This window comes from Eretmochelys imbricata, chromosome 2, assembly GCF_965152235.1.
Source record: "Eretmochelys imbricata isolate rEreImb1 chromosome 2, rEreImb1.hap1, whole genome shotgun sequence".
Lineage (NCBI taxonomy): Eukaryota > Metazoa > Chordata > Testudines > Cheloniidae > Eretmochelys > Eretmochelys imbricata.
Genome location: NC_135573.1, coordinates 159,555,230 through 159,572,061, shown reverse-complemented (window position 1 = coordinate 159,572,061; position 16,832 = coordinate 159,555,230). Strand labels below are relative to the sequence as shown.

General features: G+C 41.2%; 1 protein-coding gene across 5 annotated transcripts in view; it reads right to left on the bottom strand.

The window, feature by feature from the left end:
• The window catches only part of MOCOS (molybdenum cofactor sulfurase), a 432,667-nt gene that overhangs the window by 273,884 nt on the left and 141,951 nt on the right, over window positions 1-16,832 (bottom strand). For all 5 annotated transcript variants that reach the window (XR_013345256.1, XM_077810912.1, XM_077810911.1 and 2 more), the window contains one exon: window positions 3,025-3,666. Coding sequence is in view for 4 of the 5 variants with exons in the window: in XM_077810912.1 (XP_077667038.1) it covers window positions 3,025-3,666 (642 nt within the window). In the remaining variant the exon portion in view is untranslated. The remainder of the gene's footprint in view (window positions 1-3,024; window positions 3,667-16,832) is intronic.

The window sequence follows — 16,832 nt, the reverse complement described above, 5'->3', positions numbered from 1 at the left end:
TGTTTGATACATGGATGAAAATATAAAAAACTAAGTTTTTAAGTGTGTTTAGGGATAGGAAGAGAGATTACTAGCATACAATGGGAAAAAATCAGAGATGAATTTAAGTGAGTCTATGGAATCTAAAAGAGTCCAAGATGATGTCAATTATACCTTATTTTGGTGCTCTCAATATGGAAGTAACATCAGCAAAAATGTATCCATAAGGCAAAAGTATCAATTGTGTCAGCCTTGAGAAGGAATGACAAGCAAGCCACTACCTTATAAATCTCCACTCAAATCTCACAGAGCCTTGAAAGGAGCCGTTTCCTTAGTAAACTAAGCCCTGATTATGTGTGGACAGGGAATTCCTTCCGCCAGATGGGTTTCCGAGATACATTTTCTAATCTACCTTGTGAATATTTTTTAGTTTAAAACAAGTTTCCTTCTGAAATAAAATATATATCTGAATATGTCTTCTTATATTCCCTCCTAGTGTGAAGCTAGCACTTTAAAAAGAACTTTTTAGCACTTTTAAGAGACTAGCACTTTAAAAATATTCAAATATCAAATGATAAAAGACAGAAGGAGCCCCAAAGAGGTGCATCTGATAATAGAAGCTGGCAGAGTTATAACTTGGCAAATGTTACTGTCTCTATGAGCACAGATGACCCTATTTGCTACAGTCATGGGCCCAGAAATATGGTTAGCATATTAGCCTTGTCAATGATGGCCAGGAAGTACATTTTAAACGTAACAGCTGGGTCCCAACAGTTTGATCTGTTCCAATGTTGTGACTAGAAATAACACTTACAACAAAATCTCATAACCTTGTAAAGAAATGTCTTGATAAATAGTTGAGAGATTCAGACTGAGATTTTCAAAGCCACACAGGTTCCCATTAATTTCTAATAGGAATTTAACATGCAAATTCCTGATGTAGTTTTGAAAATTTCAGCCTCAATAGTCAAAACTGTAGACAGGCATAATACCGTTACAATTCTGGCTAGCACTGACTATATGCTAAATGTGAATAACAAGAAAATATTATGAGTTCATATAATCAATAAAGGGTTAGACATCAATATTCAAACACAATGACTAAAATCCAGCATTCGGATACTCATATTGATACTTTGGTATGTGAAATGGTAATTTATGTGCTTGAGTATGCAGAGGTAGGGTCTGGGTATCTAAGGCCCCCCATATTTGAAAATTAGATGAGGAATCAAATTGGAAAATGCCCTTATTTCCAACTTTGTAGTGGAAATAAATAAAACTAGCTTCTTTGGATTTAATAGGACACAGCCTCCAAAGCTCACAGTCAGAGTCTTTTAGGCAAGATAGCATGGCTGATAATAGGACTGTCAGCTGAATATTTTTGAAATAAGTGCTGTAAACAGATCTCTGTTCAATGACAGACTGACATTTTTAAAATGGCAAAAAAAATTTCAGAACATTTTATTTTACACACAGTCAGTTTCAAAGAATAACATTCTCATAACAACCAATTCCCAATTACCTCTAGAAATACAATACTCCCTAGTTGAAATATGCATTGGTCAAATTAATGCTCATTAATACTTGGCTTTCAATGGGAGGCTGGGGTTCCCTGAGATCCTATCATTTTGGTGTCATTTACCCACACCACCACCACTACCTTCAAATACCTCCATCATACTTAGAATAAAAGAATCGTAGGACTGGAAGGAACCTCGAGAGGTCATCTAGTCCAGTCCCCTGTACCCAAGGCAGGACTAAGTATTATCTAGACTATCCCTGACAAGTGTCTGTCTAACCTGCTCTTAAAAATCTCCAAAGATGGAGATTCCAACTTCTAACCCTTGTTGGCCTGAGAAGCAAGAGACTGAGCTCGCTGTTGGAGATATTTTAAAAAGTAAACACTAAGTGTACCTTCAGTGTCAATCATCATTCAGTGTCGATCATCATTCGGGAGATAACAAACAGCCTGCTACTATAAAATGCAGCCAAAATGAAAGTACCACTGCACACATGTGGAACATTCTAAATCTAGTCTAACATACAGTTAGGTGAAGAATGCATGCAGTCGTTTGCACTATATGTAAAGCAGAGACAGGTAAATTATTACGGATACAGGCTTTTGTACAGCTGACATGTGTATACATTATGATAGTCATTTCTATAAATGAATGACGGGCATAATTGGTTTTACATACTATTCCTCTCCCCCTCCCAACTATTGTAGTTTAATATTAAAGGCTAACCTTAAGCCTGCCCTCTGTACATTTGTGCTGGATGTGAGAAACGCTGGAGGGACCCACAACTCTTCAGTGCATCCACGTAGGTGGTTGCTAGCACTGAGGGAGCAGAGGGAAGAACCCAAATATCACTGAGCTCAGCTTTCCAGTTCCCAGAGGGGCGTGTATCTGGGAAGAGGGGGAACGTGGCCACAGCCCCAACTTTCCTTACACGCCAACCCTCCGTTCCGTCCCTGAGAACTGCTCCTCCTCTAGGCACAGCTCCTGCTCACAGAATCACAACAGACCTTGGAATATTTGCCCAATGTAATATACTGTATTGTAAGCACAAAGACTTTTACTCTGATTAATCTCCTAGTAACAGCAATCCCCAAACCCTTTACTGGGTATACCTATGGACCTTAATTTCAAATTTAATTGTGGCCTATCACCATGTATGTCCTACTGTGGTTTATTTGCTCAGAATTTGGAGATTCCAAAAGACAGCTTTATTTCAGTGAGGTCTTCGGTTCTAAATTAAATAAAGCCATTGACTGGCTTTCATGTCACCAAATGAATGCTTGTATTTTTACCAGTCACAACAAACTATGTCAAGCTAAGGATGGGATATTTTTAATGAGGATTTTTAATAAGAAAGGAATATTCAAATACTAAGGAACCAAGCTAGATATTGAGCTCTTTACAACTGCATACATAAATATGGATTTATTTCATAGTTTAATAAATAAGCACTGCCAGAACACACACACTTTTCTAATGCAAACAACATCCACATAAATCCTGATTTTGCGAAAGAACACATTACCTTTCTGCTACGGATGGTCTTGGGGAGTAAAATTCTTCTCCTGCAAGGTACCCAGCTGCAGTTCCACCTCCAAAATAACTTTTCCTCAAGAAGGGTGCAATTTGGTTGTTTACCAACAATGCTCCTAAACCAGTAGGGAATCCAAAGATTTTATAGAATGAAATGGGGATAAAGTCTGGTTGGTGAACTGTTAAGTCTAATGGAGAGGTACTGACATATGAAGCCGCATCCAGTAGAACAAACCACTTTCCTGGTGTTGTGATGGGGCAGAGCTTTCCTGATTTTATCTCCTGTATCCATGAAAGAGGATATTTGGTACCTGAAAAGTTGCTCTGAGCTGGATAACAGAAAACATGAGGTGTCATGCAGTTCTGTTCTTTAGCTGGTACTCTGTTTTTCTCAGATAATAAAATGTCCTTGGGTTTCACTGGAACAGATAACACATTCATCGCAGCAGTTATCCCCCTCATACCCACCACAGATGTGTGGCTGTCAGTTAGGTAACAAAATCGACTGCTGGGGTGCCCCGAGCCTTCAGGTATCCAAGGGAATGTTTCTGCTACCAACTTAAGTGCAGCTGTACTTCCAGATGTGAAAATGATAGTGTAATCTTCTGCAGTTGTATTGAAGTGTTGTAATATTCTGCAAAGAAAAGAAAAAAACCAGATACCAAAGGAGTTATTTTCTTGTATTTCATATCTGTTGCGCATTGTACCGAACAGTAACATTTGGTTTTTTCTTGCTATGAATTATTTTACCCCAGGACCTAAATAAAATCTAAGTCGACAGGCCTGGCCAAGTACTGTTCACAGTTAGCAGAATGGAGTTGCACAAGTATGACTGAAGTTACTCTATTCACATTTTGCAAAAACTGGCGCAACAGAGTTATACTGATGTCACTGTGAGCAGTGTATGTCTCAATCCTACAAAATATATACCTAACTCTGCTTGCATTGAAGACAATGGCAACATTTCCCTTTACTTAAATGGCAGTCTATGGTTGGGTGGGGTGAACTCTACATGAATTTTGCTTGAGTTCTGGTTTTGATCACAAACTTTTAATGAAAATCAAAACTGGGTGAAATTAACACGATGCAGCTGCAAGCACAATGTCTATTCACCATTTAAGCCTCACTTAATCCCAGTTTTGATGTTTTATGCATCACTTAAATCACAAAAATGCCTTCTCCTGGCCCTCCATGCAGGGTTGAATTTCACCCAATATACACAGTGATGGAACACTCTATTAGGGTCTTGTATTTTTATTAAAATGAGATAAGCATGTTCTGATTTCCCCTAGTAGTTGTTGAAAAGCCAGAAGAGACAATGTTTATTACCAACAGATAATGATAATATTTTTTTAGTTCAAGTATTGAACCAGTTTCTTTTGGATCTGAGAAATCTTAATTCAGATCCTAGCAAGAACAGACTTATTCCATCTTCTGTACTTTTTAGTGTTAGAAATATCATTGGAGAGAAGTAGACTGCTTTCAGAAATCAACAGGTGCAGACTTAAGTACTTTGGTCACTGTGGGCATAGAGATAGAAATAAGCTTATCATGCAAGGAAGGCTATCATGCAAGGAAAAGTGGTGGGTCACTATGGTAGGGGATGACCAGCGTGGATGGATGGAAGAGGTGTGCAGTAGATCCCTATGAGGTCAGCTGTTGAGAGTGTGAAGTTAACGATGGATTGAGAAGGCTTCTGAAAATTCTGCTATGATGTCACCAAAAGTAAATGAACTTACTTTTTAATGATGATGTTTGAACTGTAATAGCTAGATGGAGACCCACCACCCACTCTGTCCAATTCATAACTCTCAAGCTATTTTAGATTGTAAATTCTTTGGGGGCAGATTAAGTGTCTTTCTGGATAAATTAAATTCTAACCTCTCTTTTCCATTGTACACCCCAATGAAAGTCAATGGGATTGTATGGGGGAGTACGTTAGCACAGAAAGTTGCCCTCTGTTTGTAAAATACTTATACAATAATAATACCACTACCAAAGATAAGAAGGGGGAAGCTGGAATACGCAGATGTACATGGATAAGGCTGTTCTCGGTGCTGCCTCATGAGAGACCCTACATCAGAAGCAACCTTGTGACTTCCCGTGATCTCAACTGAGAAAACTGAATATGTTTCAGAAGTGACACTTGGTGTCTTAGGAGGGAGACTAGCAGCTGCAACTCTTACGCAGTTTCCTTGCTAGCCACAGGGGTCTTTACTTACGATGCGCATTTATAAACTTCCATTAACATCTATGAGAGTTACACACAGTTATTTAAGAGAGGTTTCAGAGTAACAGCCGTGTTAGTCTGTATTCGCAAAAAGAAAAGGAGTACTTGTGGCACCTTAGAGACTAACCAATTTATTTGAGCATGAGCTTTCGTGAGCTACAGCTCACTTCATCAGATGCATACCGTGGAAACTGCAGCAGACTTTATATATACACAGAGAATATGAAACAATACCTCCTCCCACCCCACTGTCCTGCTGGTAATAGCTTATCTAAAGTAATCATCAGGTTAGGCCATTTCCAGCACAATAATTTCAGCATGATTTTTTAACTCTGTTGTCAGTTCTCAGCCATCACTCATACTGGTTATTTGTTTGTCCAAGGCTATGAGAGTTGCATGCCAGGCCCAGCTTTTGCGTTTTGAGGCAGGCCCTAAACTGTAAAGGATTCCTGCCCACTCAAAGTGCTGGAAATGGCCTAACCTGATGATTACTTTAGATAAGCTATTACCAGCAGGACAGTGGGGTGGGAGGAGGTATTGTTTCATATTCTCTGTGTATATATAAAGTCTGCTGCAGTTTCCACGGTATGCATCTGATGAAGTGAGCTGTGGCTCACGAAAGCTCATGCTCAAATAAATTGGTTAGTCTCTAAGGTGCCACAAGTACTCCTTTTCTTTTTATTTAAGAGAGAATATACCTGGCATGTGAAGCAGAACAAATCACAACTCTGACAGAGAAAATCAGAGCATAGGTGCTGCTGACTCCAGTGAGGGAGTTATTAGAAGTGGCCCTATTGCACAGCATTGCTGTGAGTGTTGTAATGTATTAGTCCAGTCTGGTCCGTGGGCTGCCAGCTTTACTCCAAGCACTGGGCTCTACAGCTCTAGCCCTTGATGGGTCCCCATAAACTTTTTAAGTAACAGAAAATTCCTTTACTAAGGCAGCCAGAAACTAAAAGGTGCAATTCTCTAGGCACCATTACTTTAGGTCAACACAAGGCTCCCTAACCCATGAGTGGGCAGGAATCCTTTACAGTTTAGGGCCTGCCTCAAAACGCAAAAGCTGGGCCTGGCATGCAACTCTCATAGGCCTTGGACAAACAAATAACCAGTATGAGTGATGGCTGAGAACTGACCACAGAGTTAAAAAATCATGCTGAAATTATTCCAACTCCACCTTCATGACCACCAGGGAATTTTAATTGTGCTGGAAATAAGGTGACCAGACAACAAGTGTGAAAAATCGGGACGGGGGTGGGGGATAATAAGAGCCTATAAAAAAAAAAGACCCCAAAATTGGGACTGTCCCTGTAAAATTGGGACAACTGGTCACCCTAGCTGGAAAGAAAATAGACTGCAGCAGATTTATCCACACACGTGTGTTCTACTAAGTATTTTCTTGACTGTACCTTTCAGCTGGCTTCTTCAGAATATTAGCTTTTTGAAATGTGATGTAACCAAGGCTCAATTGAGGTCTTCAATGAGTAAAGAAAAACTCTTAGGATTTGCAGTAATATCAGTAGAACCTGAATTTAACCTTTAAATACAACTGTTTGATTAATCTGAAAGAAATTAGATAGGTATTTCTGAAACAGATCAGCTGAGTTTGAGTTTCTGCAAATGTTTATAGTCTGAGAGTGTATTTATTTTTTAGGATAATTTATAGAGCAACCAGATAACCACACTCAATTTCCAGCATATTTATCTTGGAGGGGAAAAGCCTATAGCAAGAGATGCAAATTAGCGTGGTGGATAGGACACTAGATTGGACTCAGGTCACCTGGGTTCTAATCCCAGCTCTACTACTGATTTGTTGTGTGACCTAGGGGGCACCTCTCTGTTTCCTGTCCCATTCTGTGTCTGTTGGGATGTATTTTCACTATGTGTTTGTATAGTACCTAGTACAAAGGAGCCCTGATCTTAGTTGGAGCCTCTAGGACCTGCCATTATTTTAGTAAGAGGGGATGTTTAGGTGTGCAGTGAGAGAAGCGTTCACAGGATGAGAGTGTGGGCAGGAAAGAGAGTGCAGATTTCTCCTTCTTACATTTTCTGTGCTTCTGTCCTCTCTTCCTTTTCCCAGACATTTTCTCTAGTCCTTTCTTCCCCTTTTCTACTGTAGGTCTTGGCCTCATATCCTCACCACCCACCCGCCCATTCATTCTATCACATCCATAGTCCCTGGTCTCCACCCTTTGTACTCTCCTACCTCCAATACTCTGTCCCAATCTGGAGCTCACATGCAGTGCAGAAGAAGTGAACAGAACCCTGGCTGGGACAGTAGCCCTCTACATATGGCAGTAGAAGGGTAGTTGAACTGCCTGCCTTGACATTAATCTGATTCAATTAACCTGATTCTCTTCTCATTCATTCAGATTAATGCAGAGAGGTGTGAGGATGGGGGACTAGAATTGTCAGAAATCAGGGCCTGCGGCTGAGCCTGGATCAGCTGACTAACTGCTACTATAACACCTCATTGACCAGAGCACCTGATTGGCTAAGTGACATTGCCAGGTCCACTCTTAAGCCCACCAATGGCTGTTGCTAGCAACTGCTCAGTGCTTAAGACTGCAGCTGTGATAATTTCTATGTGATCATTCCCAGCCTTAGCTCTGACCATTAGGCATGGCTGCCCATGCCCCAGTCCCTGACAAGTCCGTTAGCTTTTTTTTTTCCTTGGGGAAAGGGTGGAACAGGAATAAGTAATTTTTTGGTGGGTGGGTGAATCAGTAGGATTATCTGTGGCAAAAAAATAAATTAAAAAAAAATTGCTAAGATCACTTCTGTAGCCATGATGTAGTGCCTGTAACATTAAATTATAGCTAGCACTCTCCCTCTGTGTGTGTGTGTGTGTGTGTGTGTGTGTGTAAATAAGAGAGAGACCCTAACTATAATCACAGCGGGAGATTATAGTTAGGGTCTCTTTTTTTTTTTAATTGAGTTTTGAAAGCATTTACAAAAAGCAAGACTGTGCGATTACAAGCCAATCTCTATAACACAGTGAGCTCTTTATCTGTTGATGCCTCTCAGCATTGTAGCGAAATATATAACCACTCTCAAAAGATACATTTTGAGCCCACAGTTTTATTCCAGAGACCAGGTAACATGAACAAACCACTCAGATTTAGCATCTTTTCATAAGAGCAAAACAGCCGTAAAGAAAATTTTATACTGAAGGAGCTTATCAGATCTGTCTCAGCTGAGCCCTCATCCATCTTTTAAACATTCAATGCTCTTCTTCCCAGCCAGCCTTTCTGTGCTGCAAAGCTGAGATGGAAGAGAGGCAGACCTAGACAGAGGGACAAATTCAACCCCAGAATAAACAGGTACAACTCCCACTGGGAATTGTACTCACTTACCCCATTACTAAATTTGGCCCAAGACTTAAAATGACAAAAGCTGAGATACAGGAATGGGCGGATTAGAGTTTAATAAAACCATGCTGTTGCCTAACAACGCATAGCAGAGCAGGTGAATACTCTTGTAATAAGACACATGAATGAATATTTTCCATCATTTAAAGGGAACTTGAGCATACACACAGCTTTGCAAATCTACAGCGGAAAATATATTTTGGTTTCTGGTTAAAAAATAAGGATATGTAATTCAACTATGTAGACTTGAAAGAGTCATATATGCTGAATAACTGACCTTGAAGAGAAATCAATATTTTAACTCCACTTACTTTTATACGTTAAATTTAGGAGCTGCGAATAATTCTTAGAATAAAATCTATGGAACATTTTTGCTGTATTTGATTCTAAGTATTTCAGTTTAGCCGCTGCAGGTGACAGTTTCAAATAAATGAATCAAGATTTAGGGTAAAAATTAAGTGCCTACATGACTTAGAAGCCTAATGGGCCAGATTTTCAAAGGTATTTAGGCACCTAAAATGCAAATAAGTGCCTCATGGAATTTTCAAAAGCACCTAAGCAAGTTAGGGGCCTAGGTCCAATTGGCTTCAATGGGAGTTAGGCGCCTAATGGGACTGACAAAAGTGTCTAAGCAGGTTAGGTGCCTATCTTTAAGTGCCTGAATACCTTGAAAATTTGACCCTAATTGACTTTTGAAAAAAGGGAGTTAAGACCAGATTTTTAAAGTTATATAGGTGTGATTCCACTCATTGTTGCAGTGCCCAATTGACTTAGGAGCCTAAGCCTCATTTTCAAAAGTAACAGGCATTTAGACACCTAATCTTTAAAATTAATGGGAGTTGGGCACCTAAATTACTTTTGAGATTAAGACAGTCTCCTAAATCAGTTAAACATCGCAACACTGAGTGGAGGAACACACGAATAACTTGAAAAAAATCTAGGCCTTAGTCTGATATTTTGGCTGAAGCATTTTTGACATCATAAAAGTAAAAAATCAAAACAAAAAACCACCTTTAAAGTAATTTTATCCTCCCAAATTACTCCTGTTTGAGAATTTATAGTCTACACTAGAAAACAGTGCTGATGAAAAAAGTTGACCTCGGAGCACCTCAGAATAAGGTTTATAAAAGAAATACCATCAACCCCTGAACCACAGCAGAACTGCCATAACTAAATCAGGGTATTTAACGGTAGTAGCATTCATACTTCTGAATGAACACTGCAATTCACAGTACTATAGTCTCCTTTTTGACATAAAGATTGGGAAGCACTGGCTATTTATTCTACATAGACTCCCTAATGTTCTGTGTCTCAGTAGAAAACATATCCCATTATAGTGAAATGCAGTTCATGTTCATCACCTTTATTACACTCTTGAAGATTTTATTTATAGCAGTACATAAGGTGGTGTTGTCGGCGGGACTAGAGACTTGCTGTAGGAAGCTCTGATGGCTTGATCTACTGTAGCTCACTGCTGCAAGTTGTAGTCGTATTTTATATTGTTATAAACTTTTACCATCCAAAAAAACTTGCAGCAAGAAATGATTACCAGGATAATCGTTTCCTTAAAGATACTGATGCCACTGCCATGTGGGGGATGATGAATGAAAGTCCGAGACCTGACTTGCTACTTTGCTCTGGTGCGAGCAGGGTTTGACAGGGCTGAGGAGGCAGCAGACCCAGGTTTTGTAGTCCAGCAGGGGAAGGTAAGCAGGCGACTGGTGTTGCTCGGCAATGGTCCCTCTATAAGCTGATCAAAACAGGAGAAGGACCTCACAAATTCTGGTGGGGGTCACCACAGGTCTTGAAGTCAACTACAGAGAAAGTGCCAGCAGCCACTGATATTTAAAGTACTATGTCATCTAGATGAAAACTAACCAGGACGAGACAACACTGTGGCAGGACTACCAGTAGCCATCTACACTAGCACCTCCACTGTGGCTACCAATGGCAGAGCTATAGCAGCGCTAGAATAATGGTGGAAGAGTTCTCCATCCCTAACATGGCTAGTGTAGATGCAGCCTTGGACTTTCCATTTTCCTTTGAGAGAATAACTGATGTGAGATGATTTGACTCTTAACAGTCTTTGTTTTGTTTTTAGGCTTTTAGGCTTTAAACACTTTCAAAATGTGCTACCTTGCAAAGTCCTGCCTCTACCCTCCCTACTCTCTGAAAATCAAGGGGAATGAAATTTTTTCCAAAGACTTTTAAAACCCTGAAAAACTCACATTGCTTGATTTGCTTCCCATGTTACAATATAATTAAAACTGGTTCCCATATATTCATGTTACTGTTAGCATGACCCAAATGTAGCAAAGTAGTTTGTGATTTTTAGTGCTGACATTTACATTCACTTTTGAATTGGATATTTTTTCCGTTGGTGTTAGCTGGCAAAGCCATTTATTCATGGCTAGGGTTTGGGTTAGGGTTTCTGAATTGAAGATATGGCCATCATTGCCTATTGATAGGCATTAATTTAAATCATGCTCAGCAAACAGGGTGTTATCATCAGCTGCCCTTGTGCACATAATTCTTTACTTTTATCATCAAATACTTTTGTTACCCTGGGACTCAGACTCTGGGACTCAACAGTGGTGCACAGTCCTGGCCCCAAAGTCTTCACCATCTCTGTGCTTTTCTGCTCTGGAACCAATCTCTCTCTCTTTGAAAGGGTGTAACATTTCTCCTTGATCAACTAAGGGCCTGATCCAGTTCCTGGCAAAGTCAGTTGAAAGACTGACTTCAGTTACAGTCCTGCTCCAAATACCTGACTTCAGTGAGGACTAAAATTACACCCTAAAGCAATGTACACTGTTGTAGTCATTAACAACATCTGCACAGGACCCAGCCGAGAGTCAACAGAGTCATCATACTGCTGAACCTGCGATATGTAGCAATGACCCTTTTAGTGTGTTCTTATTTCCTTCTTTATTTACATGACCCCTAGGCACAGTACCCTCAGTTAGGGTGAAATCCACCCCAGTGCAAAGCCATGTGCACCACTTTAACCAATAGCACACTCCAGCATTTTCCCTTCTTTCCCTGCAGGCAGTAATAAAAGTGGCAGCATAGCATAAGTACTTATCATTATAACCCTCATTTGAGCATTGATTATCTGAATTAAATAGAAAGCTCTTCAGGAAATGTCTTGTACTTTGCATTGAAGAGATACAATTTCTTCATTCCCTGTTTTCCACAGCATCCAGTGAAAAGGTAGATCTCCTTTCCTTATTACGTACATCTCAATTCCTAACCAAAACCAATTTGAAACCTATACATGTTTTTATACACTAAGCATCTTCAAGCAGGAACCTAATCTATCCATTTTATCTTTCCAAAGCAAAAAATTCTTTGGATGAGAAAATATATAAGTTTTTCTTTTTCTTAAAACTGTTTTCAAAACAAATCTAAGATGCACTATCTCCCCTACATGCACACCAAGTTCGGTGCAGCTCCACTGACTTCAATGAAGTGACGCTCCTGTAAATGAGAACAGTATTTAGTCCTGTGTATTTCTCTTTCAACATCCTTTTAATTGCTTTTTCCAGCTTCAGTTTTCTTCTTTCTGCTGCCAACACCCAAGTTACAATCATGCTCCAAATACCCGATTCCCTACAGTTACACTACTTATACTCACCAGTTACACCCAGTTATACTCATTTTCTGATCAATTTACACAATGGGTCAGATTTGAATCTCAGCTATTCCCACTATCTCTGATGTACATGAGAATGGAATCTTACCCACTGCATGTAACTTACATCACTGCTGCTTATGGCATCACTGAATTTGGCCCACTAAATCTATAAAATATCCTGCCAGTGGGGATGTACTTGATAAGCTCCAATTGTCACGGCTGGAGGATGGAAAGATTCCTCTTTTTCTATTTGAAAGCAATACATTATTTACCCTCTTACAAGTCTGAATTGAAGCATTATGTTCCATTATATTTATCTCCTTGGGAATTAATTGATCCATAAGAGATATATAGTGGAATACCCATTTGTTTGTCCATGGACATGGTTGGTTTTTACTAGGTGAACCTCCCCCAAATTCTGTGAAGCTACTAACGTAGCAGTCTGTATGAGATTTACCTCATGTTATGCTCAGAGTAATATTTGGAGTCGAAAGGCTACCTGATAGTCTCCTGCAGGAGATGATGCACAAGCTGGTAAAGTATACAGAAACATACACTGCAAAGTAAAGATACTGTTCAACCCAAGTTATAGAATTAAAAATAAAAATTAAAAAAAAAATTAAAAATATCTATGAATTCAGTCCCAGAAGGTGTTTGGATCCTGGGGTTTCTCTCAGGCACATCTGAACTACACAGTAGAATTTCAGTTGGTATTATGGTATCATATACAATCTGAATCTTGACACAAGCACGGGGCACTGACAAACACACCAAGCAATATCTCCCAGACTGACTCCACATTGTTGGAACAGCATTGTTGTAAAGCAAAAACATCCCTATCATCTTTGACAGCAGCCCGCGCTAATAAACATGGCAGGCATATGAAAAAACCTCCATGTGGTACTTGTGAATTCTGTGTAATTAAGCCTACATTTTCTCTGATAGACAAGGGGATAAAGAGTCATACAGTTTCAAAAATGATTTGTGAACATTTTAGTGAATAAAAGTTGCAAAATCATTTTCCTATTAACTGGTAGGGATCGGGTATTTGGATAGCTGCGAGGTATTTGTGAAAATGCTTGTGAATCCCAAAAGTTTCATCAGTTGTAGCAAGTCTGAAAATTCCCACCATAAGTCTTTTATTTGTTATTTTGAATTAATTATTCATCGTGTGTATTATTCGAGCCATCCTGCCAGGAAGCACAAAAAATACCCTGTAATTTAGGTGACCAATTATTCAAGACTACACATGATTAGTGAATAATCGCTGTGAGCAGTTTATGAACAAACCATAATGAAATTTATTTGCATAATCTATTTGGCAGATACTTACAAATAACAAATGAACTAGAATAACTCAGAACCAGTTTGTGAATGATTTGTGAAGTAAAAACCAAGCTATATTTACAGCAAATATTATTTCCAATAAATAATTAAACCTCTTGTAATAGACACCAGGAAGAAGCAAGATCACAGGCAGCTATCAGGAGAGCTTCTTACTAGTATGGACATTTCTACTACATCACAAGCTATTGCTGCCTAGGCCAGCTTTAAATTTTGATGGGTTTATTATATCATTTTACCCTGTAGGACACCCTGGCAAACTACTGTTACTGTATTCCTCCCCCCCCTCCCCACAACTCCTCCCATCTTGCTACAGACCATACGTTCCTTTTTTATGCATCTCCACATAGTCTATACATTGTAAAATATTAGGGCTTGAATCTAGTACATCATAGGATACCAAAAACCACTCAACTATTACAAGAACTGCTGGAGGCAGGTTGAGTAACCTGTTTCAGACTTCATGCCCAGCATACCAGTTACAGGCGCATGTAGCAAGTTATTCATTTAAGGTCTTTGTTCCTAGAATAATCCCTATTTCTGATTAGCAAATCTAAGGGCTTGTCTACACTACAAAATTAAGTCGATTTATCTAATTTGACCTCGAGCCTCTGAATTAATTAAGTTGATTGTACGTGGCCACACCATGCTCATTATCTCGGTGGAGTGCGTCCTCACTAGCGGTGCCTGCATCGATGCACAAAGCAGTGCATCGTGGGTAGCTATCCCAAAGTGCAACTTGCTGCAGTGTTTTTTGGGAAGTTTGTGCAATGCCGCAAGGGACCAAAACATTGTCGCAGGGGAAGAATGGGAACATTGCATCGGCATCCCATGATGCACTGTGCTCAATGGCAAACAACGCAGTGGTTTTCGCATCTTAAAACTGCCGTGCGTAGGCCATAACCCCAGAAGCATGGAGCCTGCTCAGCTGTGCACTCTTGCTGCAAGCATCTCAAACATCTCGCGCTTTCTCCTGCAGTATTTCCAGAGCCAAAGTAGGGTCCGCCGCGTGGAACATAGCAATTTCCTGCAAGCAGCTCTGCTGCAAGCCATTGAAGAAAACAATTCACAGTTGCTGCTGGCAGTCACAGAGCAGCTGCACTCTGTTGAGCGCCGTATCTGGTCCCATGAAACAAGCGCTGACTTGTGGGACCACATCGTTTTGCGGGTACCAGATGACGAGCAGTGGCTGTAGAACTTTCAGATGTGGAATGCCACCTTCCAGGAACTGTGTGCAGAGCTTTCCCTATCCTGAAGTTCAGCAAGACGAAAATGAGAGCTGCTCTGACAGTGGAGAAGTGAGTGGCAATCGCTATTTGGAAGTTTGCAATGCCAGACAGTTACCAGTCAGTGGGGAATCAAGTTGGAGTACGTAAATCAGCTGTGGGAGCTGCTCTGCTTCAAGTGTGCCTGGCCGTTAATCGACTTCTGCTACGAAGGGTAGTGAGTCTGGGAAATGTGCAGGACATAGGGGATGGTTCCCTAATTGTGGTGGGGCGATAGATGGCAAGCATATTCCCATCTTGGCACCAGACCACCTTGCCAAAGAGTACATAAACTGAGAGGGATACTTTTCAATTGTGTTGCATGCGCTGGTGGATCACAGGGGGTGTTTCACCAACACCAATGTAGGAGGGTCATGAAAGGTTCATGATGCGCACATCTTTAGAAACTCGGTCTGTTCAAAAAGGTGCAATCCAGGACTTGCTTTCCAGACCACAAAATGAACATTGGTGATGTTGAGATGCCTATGGTTATCCTGGGGGACCTTGCTCCCATGGTTCATGAAGCCATACACCAGCCATCTGGACAGCAGTAAGGAATAGTTATAGGCTCAGCAAGTGCAGAATGGTGATTGAACGTGCCTTTGGTCGTTTGAAAGGGTGCTGGAGAAGTTTACTAATGAGGTCGGATCTCAGTGAAGAGAACATCCCCATGGTTATAGCTACCTGCTGTGTGCTTGTAGCCGGGTGGTCACCCGCTCCTGCCCTGAAGGGCCTAAAACAGCCTAGGAGAGGGCTGTGGCTGGGAGCAAGCAGTTCCCAGGCTGACTGGGCGAAGCAGGCTCAGCTGTGGCCACACCCCAATCAGGGCTCAGCTGGCCCTTATAAGAGGGCAGTGGGCCAGGAGCAGACAGACTCTCTGTCATTAGAGGGAGAAGGGCCTGGCTGGTGGGGAGTGTAGTTGGGTACCTAAGGTGAAGCAGGGCTGGGGAAGGCCAGAGGAGCTGGGAGGCTCCAGACTGGAAAAGCCCCAGGCTGCAGGCCTGGCAGACAGCCTAAGATAGGTACTGGAGTTGCAGGGGGGCAGCCTACGGGTAGGCAGAGGCAGCAGGTCCAAAACCCCCTTGCCTGTGATGATTGGCTTATATACTGCAGTCTGCCCCAGTGAACGGGGGCTAGATAGTGACCGGGCAGTAGCCATATACTGAGGTGAGGTGGGGATAGTGGGTGGGGGTTCCCCTGGGAGGGAGAGACCCAGATCTGTGGGGGTACTGCAGGGGGCAGCACCCTGGGTAAAGGGGCACCGTGGGTCGGGAGGAACATGGGAGCCAGCAGCAAGTGGGACACCACCCTGCAGAGGGCACTCCGGAGGCTGGAAGAGCTAATTCCCAAGGACGACCAGCAGGAGGTGCCGCAGGGGTGAGTCTTGCCCCGTTATAGTGCTCCATAATATCTGTGGAAAAAAAGGGGGGAAATTTTCTGCAGCAGTAGGCATTTGAGACAGATCATATGGCAGCCATTTTTGAGTAGCCAGACACCAAGGCAATAAGAAGAGCACAGCAAGGGGCACTGCATATCCACGAGGCTTTGAAAAGCCATTTCAATAATGAGTCACAGTAATGTGAGCTATTTGTCTACATTGTGCTTTCCCAAACCTTCACCTGCTTTGTATCACTGTTCTTGTAAAGCTCAAGCCCACTACTTTTACTCAATAAACAACATTTATTTCTCCAATCCATTTACTTTATTTAACAAATGTAAGTAAAGAGGGAGAACAGAAAAAAAAAGGTAACCTTGGGGAAAAGGAGTTGTAAAGTTGTAATGGGAGAAACATTTTCAGCTGTGTAACATAACACCAATTCCAGACCATCAAAAGTCTGTGAATGGGTGCCTTCTGTTCCTTGTACCCTCCCACTGAGTTAAGTGAAAGGGATAATGGACTTTTCACCCATGCCTCACAGAACGCTTAGGGGAGGGTGATTCTGTGCCAGGTGA